Here is a 19,855-nt window from a genome sequence, read left to right as displayed (position 1 = left end):
CAAATATTGTTTTGGTTGCATGCAAGTTCTCATTTGTGGCAATTAGCTAGAGCCTTTTTAAGCACAGAAAATACTTGAAATAATTTTTCTCTTCTTCCCTGTAAAAATATGTACAAAATAACCTCCACTTTTTTTAAGTTCCAGGATTGTCTCATCTCTTTTAGTTTGATTATCTAATGAATTTCACCTTGTAAAATGCTAGCTTTAAGAATGTTTTCACCTCATACAATTTTGTTATTACAATCAATTCCGATTACTATTTTTAACATTTGATGATATCAAGGTTACAGTGACATCTTGTGGCATTTTTTTAACTGTAGGTAAATAAGCAATTTTCTTGTAGTCCTGTTGTATCATTTTAAAACTATATCCTGATTTTTTCAAAAAGGATTCTTTAAATAGATCTTTTAGATACCATTTTTAAAGTCCTGTGTTGCATAAACATTAATTTCTACAGAACATTCAGAGGTGGTGATGAATCTGTTTAGACTCAAAAATATTTCCAAATGACATCTAGATAATCTCTTCAAAGAAATCATCACATACATATTATTTTGTTAAAAATATAAATTCTCAGTATTGTATTTAATTGAAGAATCTCATGGCACTTTTATAACCATCAAGGGACAAAATGTTACCAGCCTTTAAAAAAATAAACAAACTAATCCCTTTTGGTTCCTAAGCACAATGAATTATGGCTAGAGCTGAAGTCTTATCTTTGAATTTTCTGTGCCATCTAAGCCTAACTGCTTAAGGCTGTGGTCTTTTGGTGGCTTTTTTTTTTCTCCCTCATGAGCAGGCCTTACCTAAATCAAGCGAATGTATGTGCCAACAAGTACACGTTTTTTAAAAAATGAAATCTTGGTGCTGCTTATCTGTATGCAAACTGTGAGCCTACTTTACACATCCAACACTGAAAAATTTGGTCAATAATCTGAAAACAAATACATGGCAAATCTGTTTTATGTATTTTATTTGACAATGGTACAAATTAAATTTACCAGTATAATAAAAGCTTGTTCTATTAATTCCTTCACTGATACAGAAGAACAAAAAAAAGAAAACACCCAACCAACTCAAAACAACTCCTTCCCCCCAACAAAGAACCCAATACTAAGATTTGGCTGAGCTGACGGTTCATTTCACATTTTAAAAGTAAGGTAAACAACATCTGTGAGTCTTCACAATTCTAGTTGATACTTCACAGAACAGAAATTACATAAGACCAGTAAGCAAATGAAATGCAGTAAACTACCACTAGGAAAGTTGTATTTCTGGAAAGATCATAGACTTGTTTGTATACTATTTATCACTACAGCACAATTAAAAGCTACTTTTCAATATTACAACAAAATTAAGCAGACTTTACATTGCCATTTTAAAATTTTCCGCTTTAAATCTTGCAGAAGTACTAGGAAGACTTCATTGAACAGAAACCAAATCCTTTAACACTGATAGAACAAGGCAAAAAAATCCTCTGTTCCCCCAAAGAAACCCAAAGACTCACACCCAGAATCAGCCTTGCTGTAAAGAACTTGTCACATTTTTCAACCACTTTTTGTTCAGCTAACTTATTACAAAAAATGATAAAATTATACACCATTTGTGCAGATGCTATTTGCATACTAGGTATTAGCTGTTGTTGATTGCCCATAGATAGTTTGAAGTGATAATAAGAATCAATTAAAAGCTGATGCAGATGGAACTAAATCCTACTTTGGATGCCAGATTTGATTCCTCTCTGAGATCCAGGAAAATCACTGTCTTTTGTTCTTTCCTCCATACCACAAAAAAGTTCTGTAACTGCAATGGAAAAGGTTGGTCCTGTCCATGTTAACACGTTTCCAGAACTACAGAGTCCCAATCTAACAAAAGCTGTTAACAATAGCTCTGTTTCTTGCTATAAATAAGCCAGGGAATTCAGAAACTGGTAATAGTCCAGCCCTGTCAAGTATCACTCTACCTTAAAATACTTTTTTTAATCGTGTTTTACCCATTCATTGCACATTTTAATTCTGTTGTCATAGCCACCAAAAACAGATGAAAGGAACCAAAAAGTAAAGTAAATACTCATTTGAAAGAGTAGTTAAAAATACTACAAAATGTACACTCCGTAATAAATGTAGAACAGCTTGCTCTTACTAGGAATTGTAAATAAGACATTTTAAAAAAGCAAGTATTTTCTTGGGCACATTTTTCTAACAATGTACATGGGAAACATCAAAGTAAAACTAAGTACTAAAGAGAGTATTAATAAGTAATATCCCATCCATTTCTTCTGGCTGCTTATGGAAGTTTCGTATTTTATGTATTCATGTCCCTTACATTTCCAACTGCTACATTTTACCTTTCAGCTGCTTGCAGTGTTCCAGCAACTCTAGGCAAATTAGTAATAGGACAAAAAGCCACATCAGATAATTTTCCACTATCTCAGCAGTAGTAGATATTGTAGGCAATGGTTTTAGGACTATCTGAGATTAAGGTGAGGTACTCTTTTCTGGCTTGCTTTCATAGCAGCTTCAGGAACATCTCAGAATACAGAACAGCTTATATACAAACTTCAAAGGGGTTTTGTACAGGAGTCTAGAAGCCTGGCCAACAGTTTACTGTAGCCCTTCTATAGTTTCACTGGGAACTGGGTAGGAGGAGGTGAGCAGAGGAGGGGGAAAGCAAGGAAGCATCTCAACATATGACTATCAAAATATGCCTAGACCTCATTGGACTAAATATATATATTTAAAAAAGAAATCAAAACATAAGCACTGAAGGGTAGGAGTGCATTTTTGTCTGCATGTTTCTGAAGAACTGGCCTAATTAATTGTAATAGTTTTTCAGGTTTTAAGGAAAGAGGATTTTATCACAGCTAAACATTAGTATATATTTAAATTTTCTCAAAACTTACCTGGGGGAATTAGTAAGAAAGGAAAAAAAAAAACCACCATAAAAAGCCAAATGGAAAAAATTCAGAGGCTACAAATAAGGATGGCCAAGATGCAGTAATTACACCTTTTTCTCTCCTTGAACTCAGTACGATTCACGGAGTATTGTTTAACATCTAACCCCTTAAATTCATTGGCTTACATTTTATTTTTGTGATTGGCATAATTAGGAAAACCAAACTGAGAAATCATGATATTAGAATATTTTAAAGGCATGCCATCATAAATATTAACCAGTTTATTTACACAGTAAGATCTCTGTAACAAATGCTCTGCTCGGTGCCACATTCCAGAATAGCCACTGTTAGTGTCTTTCTCTAGATTTCTTATATCAACAGGCTTCACAAACACTCCTGAAGGCTTTCCAGTATGCTTGGCTACCAGAAAATTCATGGCAATATCATCACAATTTTGAGTTTCATCTATTAAGGTGTAAACAGCTTCTGGCTGTCTTTGAAAGTCTTCTAAATACCCACTATGAAAAAATGCTGCACCAATCAGAACCATAGAATACTGATCTCCGTTTCCAAATCCAGGGTTCTGCAATTCGAAGCTGCCATAACTGTATACACCTGAAGGAGTAGAAATATGCTTTCTAGGAACAAATCCCACTATATGCTCTGGAAATTGCTGAAAGAAAAAAGAAATTTAAAAAATTAAAATGAAGCCCACACTGTGAAATGTGCATTAAGTATTTTCACAAGAGAGATCTATGCCTTTTTTACATGAGAAGATCACAAGATTACTGCCAGGAAAGAATGAAATTGTTGGCATATGGTCCTTTGATCTGCATGGATGTTGCAATTAAATGCAGTTTTGCAAAACTGACACAATATGCCTCATTCCACATCATGTAGTGCCAAGATACATCTATCCACAATTTGCAGCTGTATATTTGGCATTCAAAATAAGTTTACAGAGAATTTGAGAGAAAAAACCCACACACTTTTGTTTTACAGCCTACTATCAATTTAAATAAATTCAGCAGTCAGCAACTTCCGTGTTCATGTACAAGAGTTAAAAATTCGAAAGTTAGAGATTACAGGTATAGCTAATATTGAAGAGTATTTTTGCAATTTCTACTATTCAATACTTCAGTCCTTCTAAAATTTATAGCTGGAAAATCAATGGTAAAACATTATGATATAGTATTACTCTAATTAAAACCATTAATCTCAATTTTAACTTACAAATACTGCCTGCCAAGGTGCAAAATATTACCTGCCAAACAGAAAAGGCAAAAGCAAGGTCATGAGCACTGACTAGTGTATCATCATCCATCATTAAAACAGCTGGAGGGAGAAAAAAAAAAAAAAGAAAAACTTTTAAATGTTATCAAAAGGTTAGATTCATGAGCACAGTATGCAGTACAGTATTTGACAAGTTAGCTGTGAAACTTCTATAGCCATTAAGCTGAATTGCAGAACTGAATTGTAACTCCTTGGAAGTAGATTGAGAAAACATATTTAGATTTCAAAGCTAAAGCAAGGTTGCAGCTTTGTGGTAACTGGAAACAAACCTAGGTTTTAAATTATTTGCCAGGCTGTAACAAAACTGGGCAACCTTTGATCATCTGTAATACAGCTGGACAGCTATGTGTTGGAAAACTTGGAGTGTTTGGCAAAGCAACTTAAAATTCTATAATCTTGTGTAAAAATACAACTAAAATAAAAAGTTAGATACCATTCTTTAGTGTTTGAGATTTATACAGGATTCTTAGTATAAAATTTTACCCATCTCCTCACTACTTGCAAGTTCTAAATAAGCAAGCTTAATAAATTGCACAGGCAACATTCAGTATGATTAACTACAAAAGGAAGAATCTTTGCCTTAAATTTCAGGCAAAAGACTATCAGGAAGTGGAAAAGGAAAGATATTCTTAGATCAGAACTCCAGATGCATTAAAGCTTTTTAAATTTATAGTCAGAATAAATCCTATTACAGTAAAAAAAAACACTTGGGAAGTTGAGGTTTCTAGTGCCTTCCTAGAAGTCATGGGTTTTGTGTAGCAAGGCATGTTAGGAAGGGGGCAGTAAACAGAATTACCTTTACTAATCATGAGTAAGGTCAGGTCTGTAATGCAACATATGGGGTTTTTTTCCACTTGAAACAAACAGGGCTTATTGTTGTGCTTCTCCTGGAAAGAGCTTAGGAAGAATATTTAGATGAATAGCCAAAAGACTGGGAAAATACTGTTAAAAAGGATGCATAATTTGAGATAGAAAGCCAGGCAGCTAGGGAGGGAAGTTTCTCTGAAGAGCAAAACATGCTTGAGAACTTAGTCTTAAAATTAATAGATTAAATCAAGTCTTTACCAGATGACTTAAGTCCAAATTAACGCAGCGACTCAACAAATACATGCATTATGAATTTCAGTTTACACTGTAAAGGGATGAGAGGCTGAACTACCTATGTTTGCCTGACAAAGGAAATGGAGAACAGACAGAGTTGCTAAAGCCCACGAAATGCATTTGACATCCCTCTTCCTTTTCTTACTCTTCATTCACAACCTCTAGCCTGCTGGTGGTGGTGGGCAACTGGTATCATACCATAGGTTTCTTCTATATTACCCACATTCTATTAAGTGGCCCAACAGATCCATGGATTTATTACATAGCATAACTCAAACCATCTCTCTTTTAGCATTCAGATTTTAAGTGTGAAAATAATATTAGTAGTAGCGATATGAACTGCTGATTACCTTTTGTTTCCAACTCAGGGAAATTCTGGAGTCTGTTCCTCATGCGATTTACAGTTTGAACTTTAAAGACAACAGGGACAGGATGAGGCCCCAAGGAATTCCACATTTCCTCTGGTATCTTCTCACCAATGTTGTTCCACACAACAATTACTTTATGTAGGTGGGGGATGGCTTGATAATGATTTAAAAGCTTTAGAAGTAAGTCAGTTCTATTGTATGTCTGCATAATAAGAGTAAATGAATCCAAGGCAGACTGACTCTGGGGTTTTGGCTCCCTTCTCAGATTGGGCATTTTGTCATCTCTGACATTGGGAAGCAAAGCTGTTAAAGCACCTGCCACAAGAAGTAAGACAATGATCACCACAGAAGTGAAACGTAGTAGGCGGATTCCCATAACTCTTCCTGGAAGCTTACAGAAGTGAAAATACCTTTAAAACAAGTAACAGGAAAGGAAAAGTCATTAATCCCATGTATAGTTATTTCCCTTACTTGAGCAAAACTCCCACAATATTAAGTAAACTTTTGTTTAAGTAAATAAACGAAGATTTTAGGACTTGGGCCAATTACTTTCAACTATCAAGACAAATACTTCTGGTACTCAGCTTCTATGTTTACTTGCTTTTCACTTTTTTTGGTTAACTTTGAATTTCATTGTTCTGTGAAAATGACTCTAGAGTAATTCTTTAACTCCAGATTGTTCATCATATCTTATTTTCTCAGTACTGCATTTTTGATTGAACATTTACATACCTCACCAAACCCATCCAGCTGAAATTAGAAAGCAAATTTGTACAGAGATTCAGTATTTTCAGCATTGCAGGAGCTCTGCCTTAGCTGGGACACAAAAGGGAGAGAATGTGCCTCCTCAAGAGCTCTTGGCAGAAGTGAGGAAGTTAAATGCTTTCTTTTTTCATTGCTCAAGCACCAGACATAGAAGGAATAACCTTTATCACTGATTTGCTGGACATTTTGTCAATAGATTGCATATCTGCCTGATAATGGTTATTAATGTGGAAAATATGATTCTGATCATACTAACCGAGGCTATTAACACAGGTGGAGCAAAAGAAACATGCCAAATGGAATAATGTAGGAATGCAACAACATCAGCAACAGCTGGTCTGCTAAATCTAGAACTCAGCGGAAACTGGAAACGTCAGATGCTAGGTTCTCTGTATCAGCTAACTGGAGGAGCAGCCTTAGTATAAGGCAGGGATTTCCGGATCCTCCTGATTTTGGAACTAAACAGGAGCTCTTAAAAAGTGGCTCCTACAAAGGTAGCCCTGACACTCACGCCTCTTAGGTAGCTCTCCCAGTTCTCCAGACATTTGTAAATTGTAATCTCAGCAGGATCCAGCAGCCACTGCACTGCATACTTTGCACCTCAAATGTGTCATCCACATCTGTTCTTCCTCCTTTACTCGCAAAATTAGTATGAATTGAATACAAGATTAATATTCTAAGCTCACTATTAAACAGTTACTCATCTAGACATATTACTCATGTTACTCCGTTAGTAATTTCTAGGCTTTCAGCAGGGAATTCTGATCAAATTAAGTGATCCAAGACAGCCCCATCAATTACAATTTTTGAGAGAGTATCTGTGTGTTTTTTCACAGAAGTTTTGATAATTTTTTTCCACAGTGCATATACCATGCTTGAAAATACCAATGTAAATTATTTTAGTGTAAAAAAAAAAAACCCACTCAACTTACCTCATTGTTGCCAAGTAGGATTGTTTTCCCCCCCTTGTTTTTACAGGACAGTTGTTTGTGATCTTTGAATCTGCTGGAAATTAAAGGGACTTTATAACTGAAGATCAACAGTTATCCCACATCCTACCCAGCATTCCTTTACAAGTAAATGTTCCTCTCAATTACCGATTTACGTACGCATTCTTGGCAATTATCCCATACCTTATCCTATTGCTCAGTTGAATAATTGTCTCTGCCTTTCAATGAACACTCCAGAAAGAAGTTATTACACCAGTTGGTTAGAAAGAAGAGCACAGCATAGGTCTCTGCTTGTAAAATTGTTTCTTTGTACCAATGCAACATCTATGTGTTCCATCCTTAGGGTCAACTACAGAGATAGGTCTCCAGAACCTCACAGTCTGTTTCTTTGTTCACCAGGCACCACTAAAACATATATTTGGCTACCAGAGTCAGATAAGTAGCTCCAATACAATTATTTTCTTTTCTGGCTCACCCCCTTCACACTCTCCTTCCACTAAGCTTACCAGTTGTGTTAGAGGTTTAAGACACAGTATTTTGTTCTTCCCATCTGGGCTGGCAGGAGGGAAAGCAAATATGAGTGTAAGCACAAAAAGGAAGGATGCACAAGATGCAGGCCTGCAACCTAAGAAACCTGTGGCTGTTAAGGCTCCTAGGCTGGAAAGGTTGGAAAATCCTAGGATTTTCGTTCTTTTAAAACTAGTTGAACAAAGAAAGGGAGGTTTTGTTTTTGATTTAGGAATGGTACTATAAAAGTTTAGAGAGCAAGAACTTGTGTTTAGTAATTGAATGTATGTGAAAATTTGTGAGAGTAATTTGTTTAGGTTATATAAACTTACTTCTTAGAAGTACAGAATTGCCAGTTTGTGTGGATACCTATCTGAATATGTCCATACATACTGATCCTGCCAAATTTGAGTTCCAATTTTACCACTGACTTATTTTGTGAGGCTGGAGAGGTCATTGAAACTATTTCCAGAAGTTATTCACTTGTTTTTGTTGCTTCATTTTATAGGTGTAAACCTATAGAAAAAATCATGCCTGACTTCTAAAACTGATTAGCAGCAGTAGCTACTCAGCAATTCTTAGGACCACCATATCTTGGTCATGTGTGCTTTTAAAAAGGTGAACCTTAGATTCTCTTTCCCCAGTTGCAACCTAGATGCAACAATACTTACTAATACTACTGTAATGATTAATTAGTTAAAATTTAAAAACATACTTAAGATGAAAGTATAAATGTTGTTTACTGTGGTAATGAGACTTCCTGGCTTGCCATACATTCTTGTGTTTACTCAATTGCATACAACAGGCTGTAATGATAAGTAAGGATGATATTATTATGTATTCTCTAATAAAAATAAACATCTATATAAAATCTTTAGAATTAGCATCATGGCACTTTCCAGTAAGAAGGTGCTGATCAGTTTTGCCAATTAAGTTATGAAACTGCAATACAAAATTAATCTCTTTAAAAAATTCTTACAATACCCCCTGTAGAAAACACCTCTTCAAGACAAAATTGACTAAAATAAAAACCTTATGTCAAAATACGGTATTTTAATCCTCATTCCGAGAAAGAGACTTCTTGAGCGTGTTCCCCTCTTCCTGGGCAGCACCTCATAATACCGTTTCACGATAATTACATGCAGCCACGCAGCAGAAGCGAACAGCTTCCCCCGCCGGGCAGCGCACGCCGCCCCCCCGCACACCCCCTCACGCACGGTTTCGCTCACGGTCGGGAGGGCGCCCGCAGAGCAGCTTGCTTCCCCAGCGGCGAGGCGCCACCGCAGCTGGGCTGTGCTTCCGAGGCGTCACCAGCAGCAGCGGGCAGGGCAGGGCAGGGCAGGGCAGGGGAGAGAAGGTGCCGGCCGGGCACCCCGCGGCTCGGCCCGCCCGCGCAGGCCGCTCCGGTGACTCAGGGGCGGCCCGGGCGGGACCGCCGCAGCGCTACGGCGGCGCCGCCGTACCCCGCTTCCTGTGGGGCGGCCCACCGCTTCCTCCCGGCAGGCCCCGGTTTGTAGTTCGGGGTCCTGCCGCGGGCTGGGAGTTTCCCACCGCCCGGCTCCGGCAGCGCTAGCCGTCCCGCAGCTTCCCAGAGCGCGGCGTTACGCCGCAGCCTGGGCCCGGCCGCGGGGGGCCAGGCCGCCACCCCAGCCCCGCACCGAGGGCTGCCGCAGCAGCTGCTCTGGGCGCAGCGGGCATCGTGAGAACGCGGGCGAGCAGCTGGCGCGGGACGGAGGAGAATTCACATCCTGAGTTCGGTGGTTTAGTCGGCTGCACCAACTCGCGCAGCCCGCGCTCTGCTCTCTGCGACCGCCACCCCGCAGTCCGGACAGCAACGGGGCCGAGCAGCACCCGCCGCCAACGCCGGCCCCGGCCCCGCCCCCTGCGCGCGAACGGGCCGCGGCACCACGCCGCCGCCATGCCCCCCCAGCTCTGCGTGCCGTCGCGGAGCGCAGGCGCGCAGGGGTAGACCGGAAGTGTGGCTGGCGTGTGGGCCGGCTGCGGGGAGCGCTCTCGCCCCGCCCGCCCGCCTGCCTGCCGGGCACGCCGCGGCACCGGCGCCGGGAAGATGTTGCCCCTTTCCATCAAGGACGATGAGTACAAGCCGCCCAAGCTCAACCTGCTCAGGAAGATGTCGGGCTGGTTCAGGTGGGCGGCCTAGGGCGGGACGCGCTGGGCGCAGCGGGGTCGGGGCCGCGGCCGAGCCCCCGCCGAGGGGCTGGGGAAGGCTGATGCCGAGGGCGTCTGGGCCGCCCGGCGAGCAGGTCCGGCCTTCCGCCGCTGCTGCCCGCTGTGCCGGCGGCGGGTGACCCGTTGTGTGCTCCGTGCGCAGGTCCATCCTGGCGGACAAGACCTCCCGCAACCTCTTCTTCTTTCTCTGCCTCAACCTCTCCTTCGCCTTCGTGGAGCTGCTCTACGGCATCTGGAGTAACAGGTATCGGCGCAGCGCGGGGGGGCCGGCGGGGCGGGAGCGGCTCCAGCGCGCAGGAAGCGGCGCCTTCCGCCGCGGCCAGTGCCACGTCTCCCTCTCGGCGGGGCCGGGCCGGGGCCGTGCGGCCGGGCCTGGCCTCCTGGGCCGCCGTCCGGAGGGACCGGTCGGCAGAGCGTTGGGGGCTGCTGGAGAGCTTCCCCCGACCCGGAGTGCTGTCCTGGGTAGCGACCGGCTCCACCATCCCCTCAGCCAGATCCCAGCGGCTCAGGGGGAGGCGCTCCTGCTTGGAGGCGCGACTCGGCACATTATGGGGGAATGCTGGTTGAAACTGGTGTCTTGCCGGCCGTGCTGCTCGGCTCTTTGCTGAGGAGGAAGCCTGGCCTTGGCGTGAGTTACAGGACCCAGGGGTTGTCACCGCTTCTTTTCGTGCCTGCTGCTTGCCACAGAGATCCTTTGCCGGGGAATGTGGCTTCCTTGTAAGTTAATAGCTGGGTGGCAAAGAACAGCACTGCACCAAACATCTTTGTCTCTGAGCGAGAAACGGGAATTAACACATCCTGGTATAGTTAAGTGGCATTTTATACAGCACATAAATTCACAAAGGTGGAAAAAACAGGAGGGAGTTCACTAAATTGCTGCTGAAAAATCTGTAGTAAAATATAAGCAAAAATACAAAATAACTCCAGTACTGATGTAAGATGTACAGGTACAGAACAGGCAGTGGTGGTAGTATCTCCATCGTGCTTCATTTTTGATAGAGAAGTTGTTTTATGGTGGTATTTCAGTCTCTGTGTCTAGTTCAGTTCGAAGTGGACTGACACAGAAATGTCATTTAAGCCCAACAGTGTGTCCTTCCACATGGAATTTAAAGTAGTCTTTATCAAAAGCTGTAGTATGGACACAGATTACTGGGGCTCTTAATCAAGAGTCTTGAGTGAATGCAGCAATGCAGATTTGGAAACAATTGCATCCTAATATTTATCATGTTTCTCTGAATCTCTCAAACTGTACTCTAAAGTCCTTAACCTTGATTACAGTAATTGCTACTGTAGCACTAGTGAGAACATAGGGCTATCTTGGGCATAGACCATCTTGCTGTCCACGTGAGAGGTGCAGAAATGGAATGTTTGTAAAGGGGATTTTCTGTATTATCTTGGAGCACTTCTTTATTCCACTGTGGCCTATCTTGGGTATGGCCAGTGCCTGATGCTGCAAGTGTTAGAAGCATGGTCTTGAATTCTGTTCTCTCTTGTGTCCTTGATGTCAGTGAGTGTAAGATAGCAAGGCTAACAGGCTGCCATGATTATTCAGATGAGTCTTCCCTTGGCTTCCACAGACTAAGGAATTTCTTTTTTAATTGTGATTCTGAAAGGTACATTTTTATCCATTTAAATTTAAAAAGCTTCCTGCAAGTTCTTTGACTAGAATATTCTTATTTCAGAATCAAACCTATGATTTCAGCCCCCCAAATTTTTGTTGGCAATGTTAAATATTTTTTTTTAATTCTTACTTCTTACAGTCGTCTTAGCATTTTTTTGCCAAGTAGGTTGTTTCCTGAACTCACATAGCTGTTTTGTCATTTATATGATCCTCTTAGAAAGTCTCTGGTATGTTGATGTTCTTGAAGCACAGACAACAGAACTGGATGTGGTATTTTGCTAGCTGAGAGCTTGTTTAAAGTTGAAATCTGCTACTTGGGCTGTTCTGTTTTAAAATACTATTATGTGCATACTTGTGTAATTTGGTGTTAAACTTGTGCTATTAAATCAACTTCGGAAGCGTCCTCATTTAGACACAATGTGTTTGAGTACAGGGTTTCTGCTAGATTATACTCTGGATTATGTGTTTCAGTTCTGATGGAAGTTCTTGCATACATCCTATGTTGCTAGTGGTTGACTGGATCGCTTGTTTACTTTAATAATCACTTTGCACCCAGTTTTTTAAGGTCTCGTTAATTTACAGATCATTTTAAAAAAGCCTCAGATGAAATCAGATTGGCCTCTTACTAGGCTTCCTATCATTTGTGCAGTTGAATCACTTATAGCTGTACCTATAATACAGAGCATGTTTATGCCATGTGGTGAATTGCATTGCAGACACAGTCTGTACTGACCCCTGTTGATAAATCCACATGCCTCTCGCTACTTGGAGATGTTAGATTAGGTCTTGAAAGCAGCACAGCTGTGTTGGTCTTGCACCTATAGCACCTATAGTCTTGCCTCTGTGAGATTTGCAGGTATGAGCGCAGTGCCATGATAACTTGCTTTACGATTTCTGGTTCTAGAGCTAGTATGGGATTTTGTTTTAGTAACAGTCCTTATACACTCTTTCCTGGGAGATTCTATAAAAAAAAAACCAAAACAAACCCTCAGAAACCACTAGCTATCTCTGTTTAGCCTTGCTTATTCCTTCCATTTCATAAACATTACAAACTTACGGTTACTGTCACCCTAATTACCTTCTACATGAATGTTTGGTGTGTTTTGTGGGTTTTTCCCCACTGGATCTTCCTTACTGCTCAGAACCAAACCTAAAATGAGCTGTTTCCCTAGGGATATCACCTGGTTTTGGGGAAGGGGAAGCTGTCAGCTACACTCTTGAAGAATTCGATAGGGAATTCCATCTGCTGCTTCATAGGCATCCAGCTAAAACCTTTGGTCTTCCTTTCAAGTTTGTCCAGAACGACTTCATCTGTTTCCTGCTTTGGTGGCCTAAGGACAGCTTAGGCCATCATCCTCTGCCATAAATGTGTTACAGTTGTGTGTCCATATACCTCTGTGTGTGTCCATAAAGAATACGTGTAAATATATAGAGAGCACAAGACACTTGTTCTCTTTCCTCTCCTCCAAACCCACTTCTTCCGCAGTTGAGTGTTTCATCTAAAACACTTCAGATGAATCTTGAAATTTATTTTGGTCAGGCTGAAATGGCTTGGTTTCTTAATGTGAAGTAGTTTGAACTTTGGCTAACAAAACTTTGTATGTAACTTAAGTGTGAAAATGTGGCTGTCCTCTAGAACTTGTTACTACCAGTAATTGCTTTGTGTTCTTCAGTTTCCAAGAACTGAGTTATGTACGTAATTGTTCTCAGACAACCAAAGGATTGGGAAGATGGAACTTTTGTGACAAATTTTAATAACAAACACTCATCAGTTTCGATGCACATACTTCCTTGCAGACTTAGAGAACCTGTTTACAATTAGTAATTTAGTAAAATTTGGCAACTGTTGTGTGTGGTGTTAAATCCAATTTATGTACAACCTACAAACTGATACGAGTTCTACTGACTGGGTAACTGGTGAACTAAGTTATGTTGCTTTGAACTTCGTAGGGTAGAACAGCATGCTAAAGTTTTCCTGTGTTTGTCAATCAAGATTGTAGTTGTGCATTGGTCATTGAAATAAACCATTTAAGAAGTGGTCTTTCAGCCTCTGCTTCCTTTAGCTTCTAGATCAAAGGGGAGCGCATGTTTTCTAGTCAATGCCTTGCAGCTGATAAGGCAAAGATTTAAGGACTGATAAGGTTCAAGCAGTGGCTCATCAGTGTTCTAATACCACTCTATCGTTTTGAACTGGAATTAGCTTGGATCCATTCAGCTGAAAGCACAGATGGAACAAGTATTTGTTTGCTTTTATTTCTGTGTGGACATAATCCAGTCATATTAGAAGAGCAATGGTGATCACCAGCAAAAGGAGCAAATGATTGCTGCCTTTACACTTAGCAAAATAAAGAAGCAGCCATCCATAGCAACTTAGCACTCTTGTCCACATTTTTATCTTCTAAAATCACTGATAGAGCTCTGTGCTCTCCGGAGTACTATTGTTCCTTCCTTTGATTTAGTGTAGCTTCACTGCAGTATGTTAACCTTGGATGTGTGTGATCCCAGTAGAGATCAGGATGCTGGAAACCTTGCTTTTTGCTGTGAAGTAATGTGGTTAATTATCCCTCCCTCATCATAGTCTGTTACAGTGAGAAGAACGAGATGCATCTTGGATAAATTCTATACCTGTTTATGATTCAGGCTAAAACACTGACTGAAGATTTGTGATTGGGAATGTGGAGACTGAACAGCAATAAATTAAAAAGAATGTAGGTGTGGCGCTTTGGCAATGCCATCAGGGACTGTCTCCTCTGTTCAGGCAAAATGTAAAAACAGATGTGAACATAAAAGATGGCTATTTAGGAAAGGTGTGTAGTAGTCAAAAGTACTTAACGAGTATATTGCTTGCTGTTCTGCTTTTATTTCAAGCAAAAGAGAATATGATCTTAGAATTCCCTGTGTACTGAAACTCTGTTTTTTCAGCCTGCCCTACTCACAGAAAGTGTCAAGTTGCTGCAATGTGAATGAACATCAAAGAAAAATTCTCATCTGATGATGCATTAGTTCTGAAATAAGATGCTTGAGAGGAAAACTGCTATGCTGAAGTAGACTTTACAGTCTTGGAATGTTTGACATAATGAACTAAAATTAAAAGTGGAAGACTTCAGTCTTTACAGGCCTAAAATATTTTGTCACAGGCATATGTTTGTCGAAATTTTATGAAACTTTATTTTGATTGATTCTTTTTTTTTTTTTACTGCAGACATTAAAGAATTTTTGACCAACTTTCCCTATGTGTGAAAACTCTTCCAAAGTATCAAGTTTGAAAATGGATTTGAGAATTTTGCTTTTGTAAATGCTTAGCGCCATCACTATGGTGGTATTAGTAGCCTTCAGCAGAACAGTTTTAGTGTTATTGTAGTAGTTAACCTAGATACACGCTGTGTATAACAGATACTCAAAAGCAGTATCTTTAAACCCGATTTTCTTTTTCAACTAGATGTGAAATACTACTTTTACAAACTTATGTGGGGTCAGTATTTAAATGCAACTTGTATGTATACACTTTTCTAGCCAAATTTGATCATATGGTCAAACTATACATTTGAAATATAAGAACAAATACCTGCCATGAATTATATTGCCGAGAGATGCGGCTGTGGGTATATCTACTCCAGGGGCTTTGGTTTGTGTCAGTGGAAACCACCCTCCACTACCACCAAAATCGTATGCTGGGGGAATTCTTTTGCCAAGCATTCTTCCAAAGTGCCTTCCCTAAGCTGACAAAAACAGTTTTGTCGTCATATCTGTATTGGTGATCTTGTATGGATTTCTCCTCTGTGCTAGCAAAACCATGACTGAAGCTTAGACACACAGTATATTCTCCTAGTATGTAAAAGATTAAATGCTGTTTTTTTCATACTCAACACGTAGCATATGGAACATAACATTTTTTTTCCTGTTCTTTTCCAGTTTAGGTCTAATATCAGATTCTTTTCATATGTTTTTTGACTGTACTGCTCTATTGGCTGGATTAGCAGCTTCAGTTATTTCAAAATGGAGGTCAAACGATGCTTTCTCATATGGGTAAGAAACTTCAGGCTGTTACTTTAATGTATTTTAGTGAATGTCTAGGTAGTAATTTTTCACTGTATGAACAAAACCTCTTTTTGCAGAACATGGAAAAGTTATGTTGAAAGTGTGGGGTTTTTAAGGCAAGTTATGTAAACCTTTTAAGTTCATATCCCCTTAGAAATAGTAAAAATGTGAAGGCATTGCTTTTTGGGGAGCAGGTTTATCACTTCTAAGATCTCTGTGATCATACTAGTGTAAACAAGTTACACAGCAGAAAGTTGCCCTGCATTGTCATGTGTTAATGGCACCAGTGAGGTAAGAGCAGCTGCATCATGGGTGTGTCCTCACAGCACAGTGGGGTGCGTTACAGGGAATCTCAGACTGCTGGTGCCCCATGCCTCTTTGGAACAGAAAGTTACACCTGAAAGGAGCTAAGTCTCAGTGATGTTGCACCTGAGATTATAAGCCACACTTCTCAGAACCAGCAGGATTCAACAGCTGTGGCTGCCATTAACACAGATCCTCAAGGTTGAGGTATGTCATCCCATACCGCCCTTCATGGATATAGCTGCTGCAGTTGGTTCTGTTTCAAGGGCACTTGGTTGCACTGCACATTGGAGTTATGCCCTGTAAAACAATACTGGTGATACAGTATTATTAATTGGTGATACTGATTAATTAACAACAAAGAGCTGTAACATGGATTGCTGCATTCCCCATAGCATTACTGACCTGAATGTCAGCATTTAGCTTCAGCTGTCTTGCCTAAGCATGGATCATGTAGTTTGAAACTTAAAGTACTGTTTAATTAAGGTGGAAACTCTAGTGTGCCTAGAAATCAATTTAGGAAGAATTGATTATACCATGAACTTATTGCAATGAAAGCAGGTTCTGTATTAATTACTGCTCTGCATTTAGACAGCTGGTGTTCCATTTATTAGAGAAGAGCCACAATTTATTAAGTCTGATGTTCACTACATTAGAATTACATGTTATTCTAACCTGGCTGGTTTTTTTTAGTAGCTGAAATAATTAATTTCTACTTAAAACTTTTACTAAAAATCCCCCGACTAGAGGGGGAGCAAATTAATGTATGGCTGTTTTATATTAAATGGAACTTTACATCAGCAGGCTTCCATTACATCTTGCATGCGTATCTTACTTTGTGGCTTCCAAATATGTGTTTATACTGTAACTTCCAGTAGAGATGATCTTAAATAGGAAGATTTTGACATATTGAAAATTTTCTTTCATCTAGATCAGGTAATGGCTGATCTAGATCACCTAATTTCTGTCAAAATACAACACAGTGAATTTAATATACTTATCTGTAGTTTATATACTGCATCTTCCATTTAGCAAATCCCTGTGTAATACAACGTTTTGAGAACGGGAAGATTGTACTCCAGCCTCTAAGTTCCACTTTTAATTTTCAGCATTTAAATGGAGGTGGTAATATCTGCTATTGCTTTTTTGTTTCTTGCAGGTATGTTCGAGCAGAAGTACTTGCTGGTTTTGTAAATGGTTTATTCCTCATCTTTACAGCATTCTTCATTTTTTCTGAAGGTGTTGAGGTATGTTATGAAGTCAATTGCACTGTCAATTGTCACGTTTCTATTTGTAGAGCATATTTAATGGGGATAAAATTTTTGAAATTCATTATGTTCATAATTGGTTAAAAAATCTGTGATTTGAACAGAAAGTAGGGCCATCTGAAATTGCTGGTTTGTAGCACAGAAACCCAGGTTTTTCAGTGTATCTGTACTAGCTGCTTAAATAGTGTATTTTGATTGTGTGTGAAGATTCTGTGAGATTTACCCTGTCCTTTTTCCAGCCAGTTAAGTATGTCATAGAAAGATCTTTAGTTCTCATTGCTAAAGGACAAATGAGGCCAAGAAAGAAAGGCCAAAACTGGTCATTCAGAGGAGAGAAGTTAGTCATAAGAAATGGAAATACGTTCTGTGAAGAAGTTGAACTAACTCATTAAAAAAAGAGCATTATCTTCCAAATCTTGAAGTCTGATATAAATGGGAAGTAGTAATAGCTTTAACATTTACAAGGGCACTTTTCTGCAATTTTTTTTTTACAAGATGGTTCAGGTGATAATTTCAAGATTAAAGTTTAAACATTGAGGGTGTCTGCACTGAAGTGAGGTAGGATTAGGAGTAAAATTGATAACTGATTGTGATCAACTTGCATTGATGCTTTTACTTTTTAATGGGAGGTACAGTATAAATTTGTTTAGACTTCTAGTTCATAATACATTCTAGTGGGGTTTTTTTAATTAACAGAGAACTGGGAAGAGCTTTCAAGAACATATCCTCTACATAAATAAGCCTGTAAATACTTCAAAATCAGTACAAACTGGGCTGAAATTGCCTAAAAACTTGGGAAAACTTCACTCCAAAGCTAGAAACAGCAACCAAACTTACTAGAAAAATTAAAAACTGCTACTGGAAGGGTCAAGGGTAATGTTGAAACATCATTCTTTTCCTGCTGGTCTTAGCGCTCATGCTAAGCATTCCCCTTGCCTTATGATAGTGACTCCTTTTCTCTGTCTCATTTCAAAATTTTATATCTGCTGAAAGTTTCATTGTCTTTCTATCACCTGTACCTTTCATCCCTGTGGACAGATGGTGAATGTTTCTCTCCCCTGTCAATAGTAATTTACACTCTTCAACGCTTAGTTTCAGGTGCAAATTCTGTTAGGCCTATAATGTCTCACTGAAAAAAAACTTCCAAAGAAAGTAGGGTAAAAAAGAATTAATCTAGATTTTAGAAGTTTTAAAAATGCCACAATTTGTTCTCAGTCTTCGTTTCATTCCCCTCACCCTTCTAAGGAGAAAGGAGAAAATGGCATTCTAGACACTTGGAAGTTCTTTGGATCACTTGGGCAAGCCACATATTACAACAAACTTGAACGTTTTCATATGGTGTTGAGCCACATCCCACAGCGTAATGAAATCTTGTGATAAAAGTTAGCTAGGCTATCAGAATATTCTACTATACTTTCACAGCTGTAATAATAAACCTTCAATTTGAAACAGTAAGAATTAGTCTGTGTACCATTCCAAAAACTGAGAGTCCTGAGTAATTTCTAATTAAGTCTTTATATATGCTTGTTTGTATGAGAGTGATCCTGTATCTAAGCAGTTTTTTCAGTGCTTTTAATAATGTAAAGAGATTGTAAAACTCTACATTTACTTCTTGGTTTGTTGGGGTTTTTTGTGGGTGTTTTTGTTTTGTTTTGGTCTCTTTTCTTTTTTTAGAGAGCACTTGAACCTCCTGATGTGCACCATGAGAGACTTCTTCCTGTTTCTATACTAGGATTCATTGTAAATCTTATAGGAATATTTGTTTTTCAACATGGAGGTCATGGGCATTCACATGGCTCTGGTAGGATGTCTGTAATTTTCAGTACCATTTCCTTTCTTGGCACCCTGTGTTCCAGGACCTTATAATCCTCCAATGAGAACCCCAGTATTAAATTTTAATGTCTTTTTAGTGCCGGTCCTAGTCAAATGTATATGACTTGTTGCAATGTTGACTTCTATGTTTTATCACTAGCCCTAGTATGTCACTACCGTACTTCTCATGTTAATATCCATTAACTGGAAGACGTAGAGCTCCAGAATCTGCTTACTGGAACATGCAGTCTTCTACGCTTTATCGGAAAAGATCTGCAGAGTGTCTTTTGGACTAAATTAAGCTGGAATTAAGTGAGGTCTTGGCTGGAAAATTTACAAAACAGTGTCTGAACCAAATTTTAAGTATGGGATGATTCAGCTTCAGGTGGTTTTCAACTTACTGTCTTTTGAATTTAAATGTAGAATTTATTTGCCTAAATATATATATAGTAAACATTTTGGGGTTTTTTTCTGCAAAGCTAATTGGTATCTCTTTCAGCTTAACATATAAACTGATATAGACTGGTGGAAGAAAATAGTCTTTGGTCTTTAAGCAGCAATTTAGGCTTGAATTTTTAATGTGTGAACAACAGCTATTTCTTATGTGCTTGTATCTAATTATGTGTACGTTTTTCAAATTCTACTAAAAGTGTAGCACAGCTTGTCTCGTAAGTGGGAATGTATAAAAGCACTTATCAAATCAGGTGTATATTTTATGCAGCTGCACAGCAGAGATTTAGATG

General features: G+C 39.4%; 2 protein-coding genes across 4 annotated transcripts in view; one reads left to right on the top strand and one right to left on the bottom strand.

The window, feature by feature from the left end:
* Positions 1-956: 956 nt before the first annotated feature.
* On the bottom strand, positions 957-8,684 carry EXTL2 (exostosin like glycosyltransferase 2). Of its 2 annotated transcripts, none has more exons than XM_009814071.2 (5): positions 8,596-8,684; positions 7,356-7,428; positions 5,641-6,068; positions 4,161-4,231; positions 957-3,569 (listed from the first exon to the last, which is right to left on the bottom strand). In XM_009814071.2, exons 1-5 carry the CDS (start codon positions 8,654-8,656, stop codon positions 3,078-3,080), a joined length of 1,125 nt encoding a protein of 374 aa, XP_009812373.2. In that variant the 5' UTR covers positions 8,657-8,684; the 3' UTR covers positions 957-3,077. The 2 variants fall into 2 exon arrangements, with proteins under 2 accessions (XP_009812373.2, XP_059677656.1); XM_059821673.1 differs by lacking the exon at positions 957-3,569 and adding an exon at positions 4,986-5,086 and having other exon boundaries at positions 4,196-4,231.
* Positions 8,685-9,948: 1,264 nt separating this feature from the next.
* Positions 9,949-19,855, top strand: part of SLC30A7 (solute carrier family 30 member 7) — a 30,366-nt gene continuing 20,459 nt past the window's right edge. For both annotated transcript variants that reach the window (XM_059821959.1, XM_059821960.1), the window contains exons 1-5: positions 9,949-10,028; positions 10,213-10,314; positions 15,604-15,717; positions 17,192-17,279; positions 18,975-19,101. In XM_059821959.1, the coding sequence (XP_059677942.1) occupies positions 9,949-10,028; positions 10,213-10,314; positions 15,604-15,717; positions 17,192-17,279; positions 18,975-19,101 (511 nt within the window). The remainder of the gene's footprint in view (positions 10,029-10,212; positions 10,315-15,603; positions 15,718-17,191; positions 17,280-18,974; positions 19,102-19,855) is intronic.

The sequence above is a fragment of the Gavia stellata genome, chromosome 10 (assembly GCF_030936135.1).
Source record: "Gavia stellata isolate bGavSte3 chromosome 10, bGavSte3.hap2, whole genome shotgun sequence".
Lineage (NCBI taxonomy): Eukaryota > Metazoa > Chordata > Aves > Gaviiformes > Gaviidae > Gavia > Gavia stellata.
Note: the sequence above shows the minus strand (reverse complement) of the source record. Positions and strands in the feature narration are given on the sequence as shown.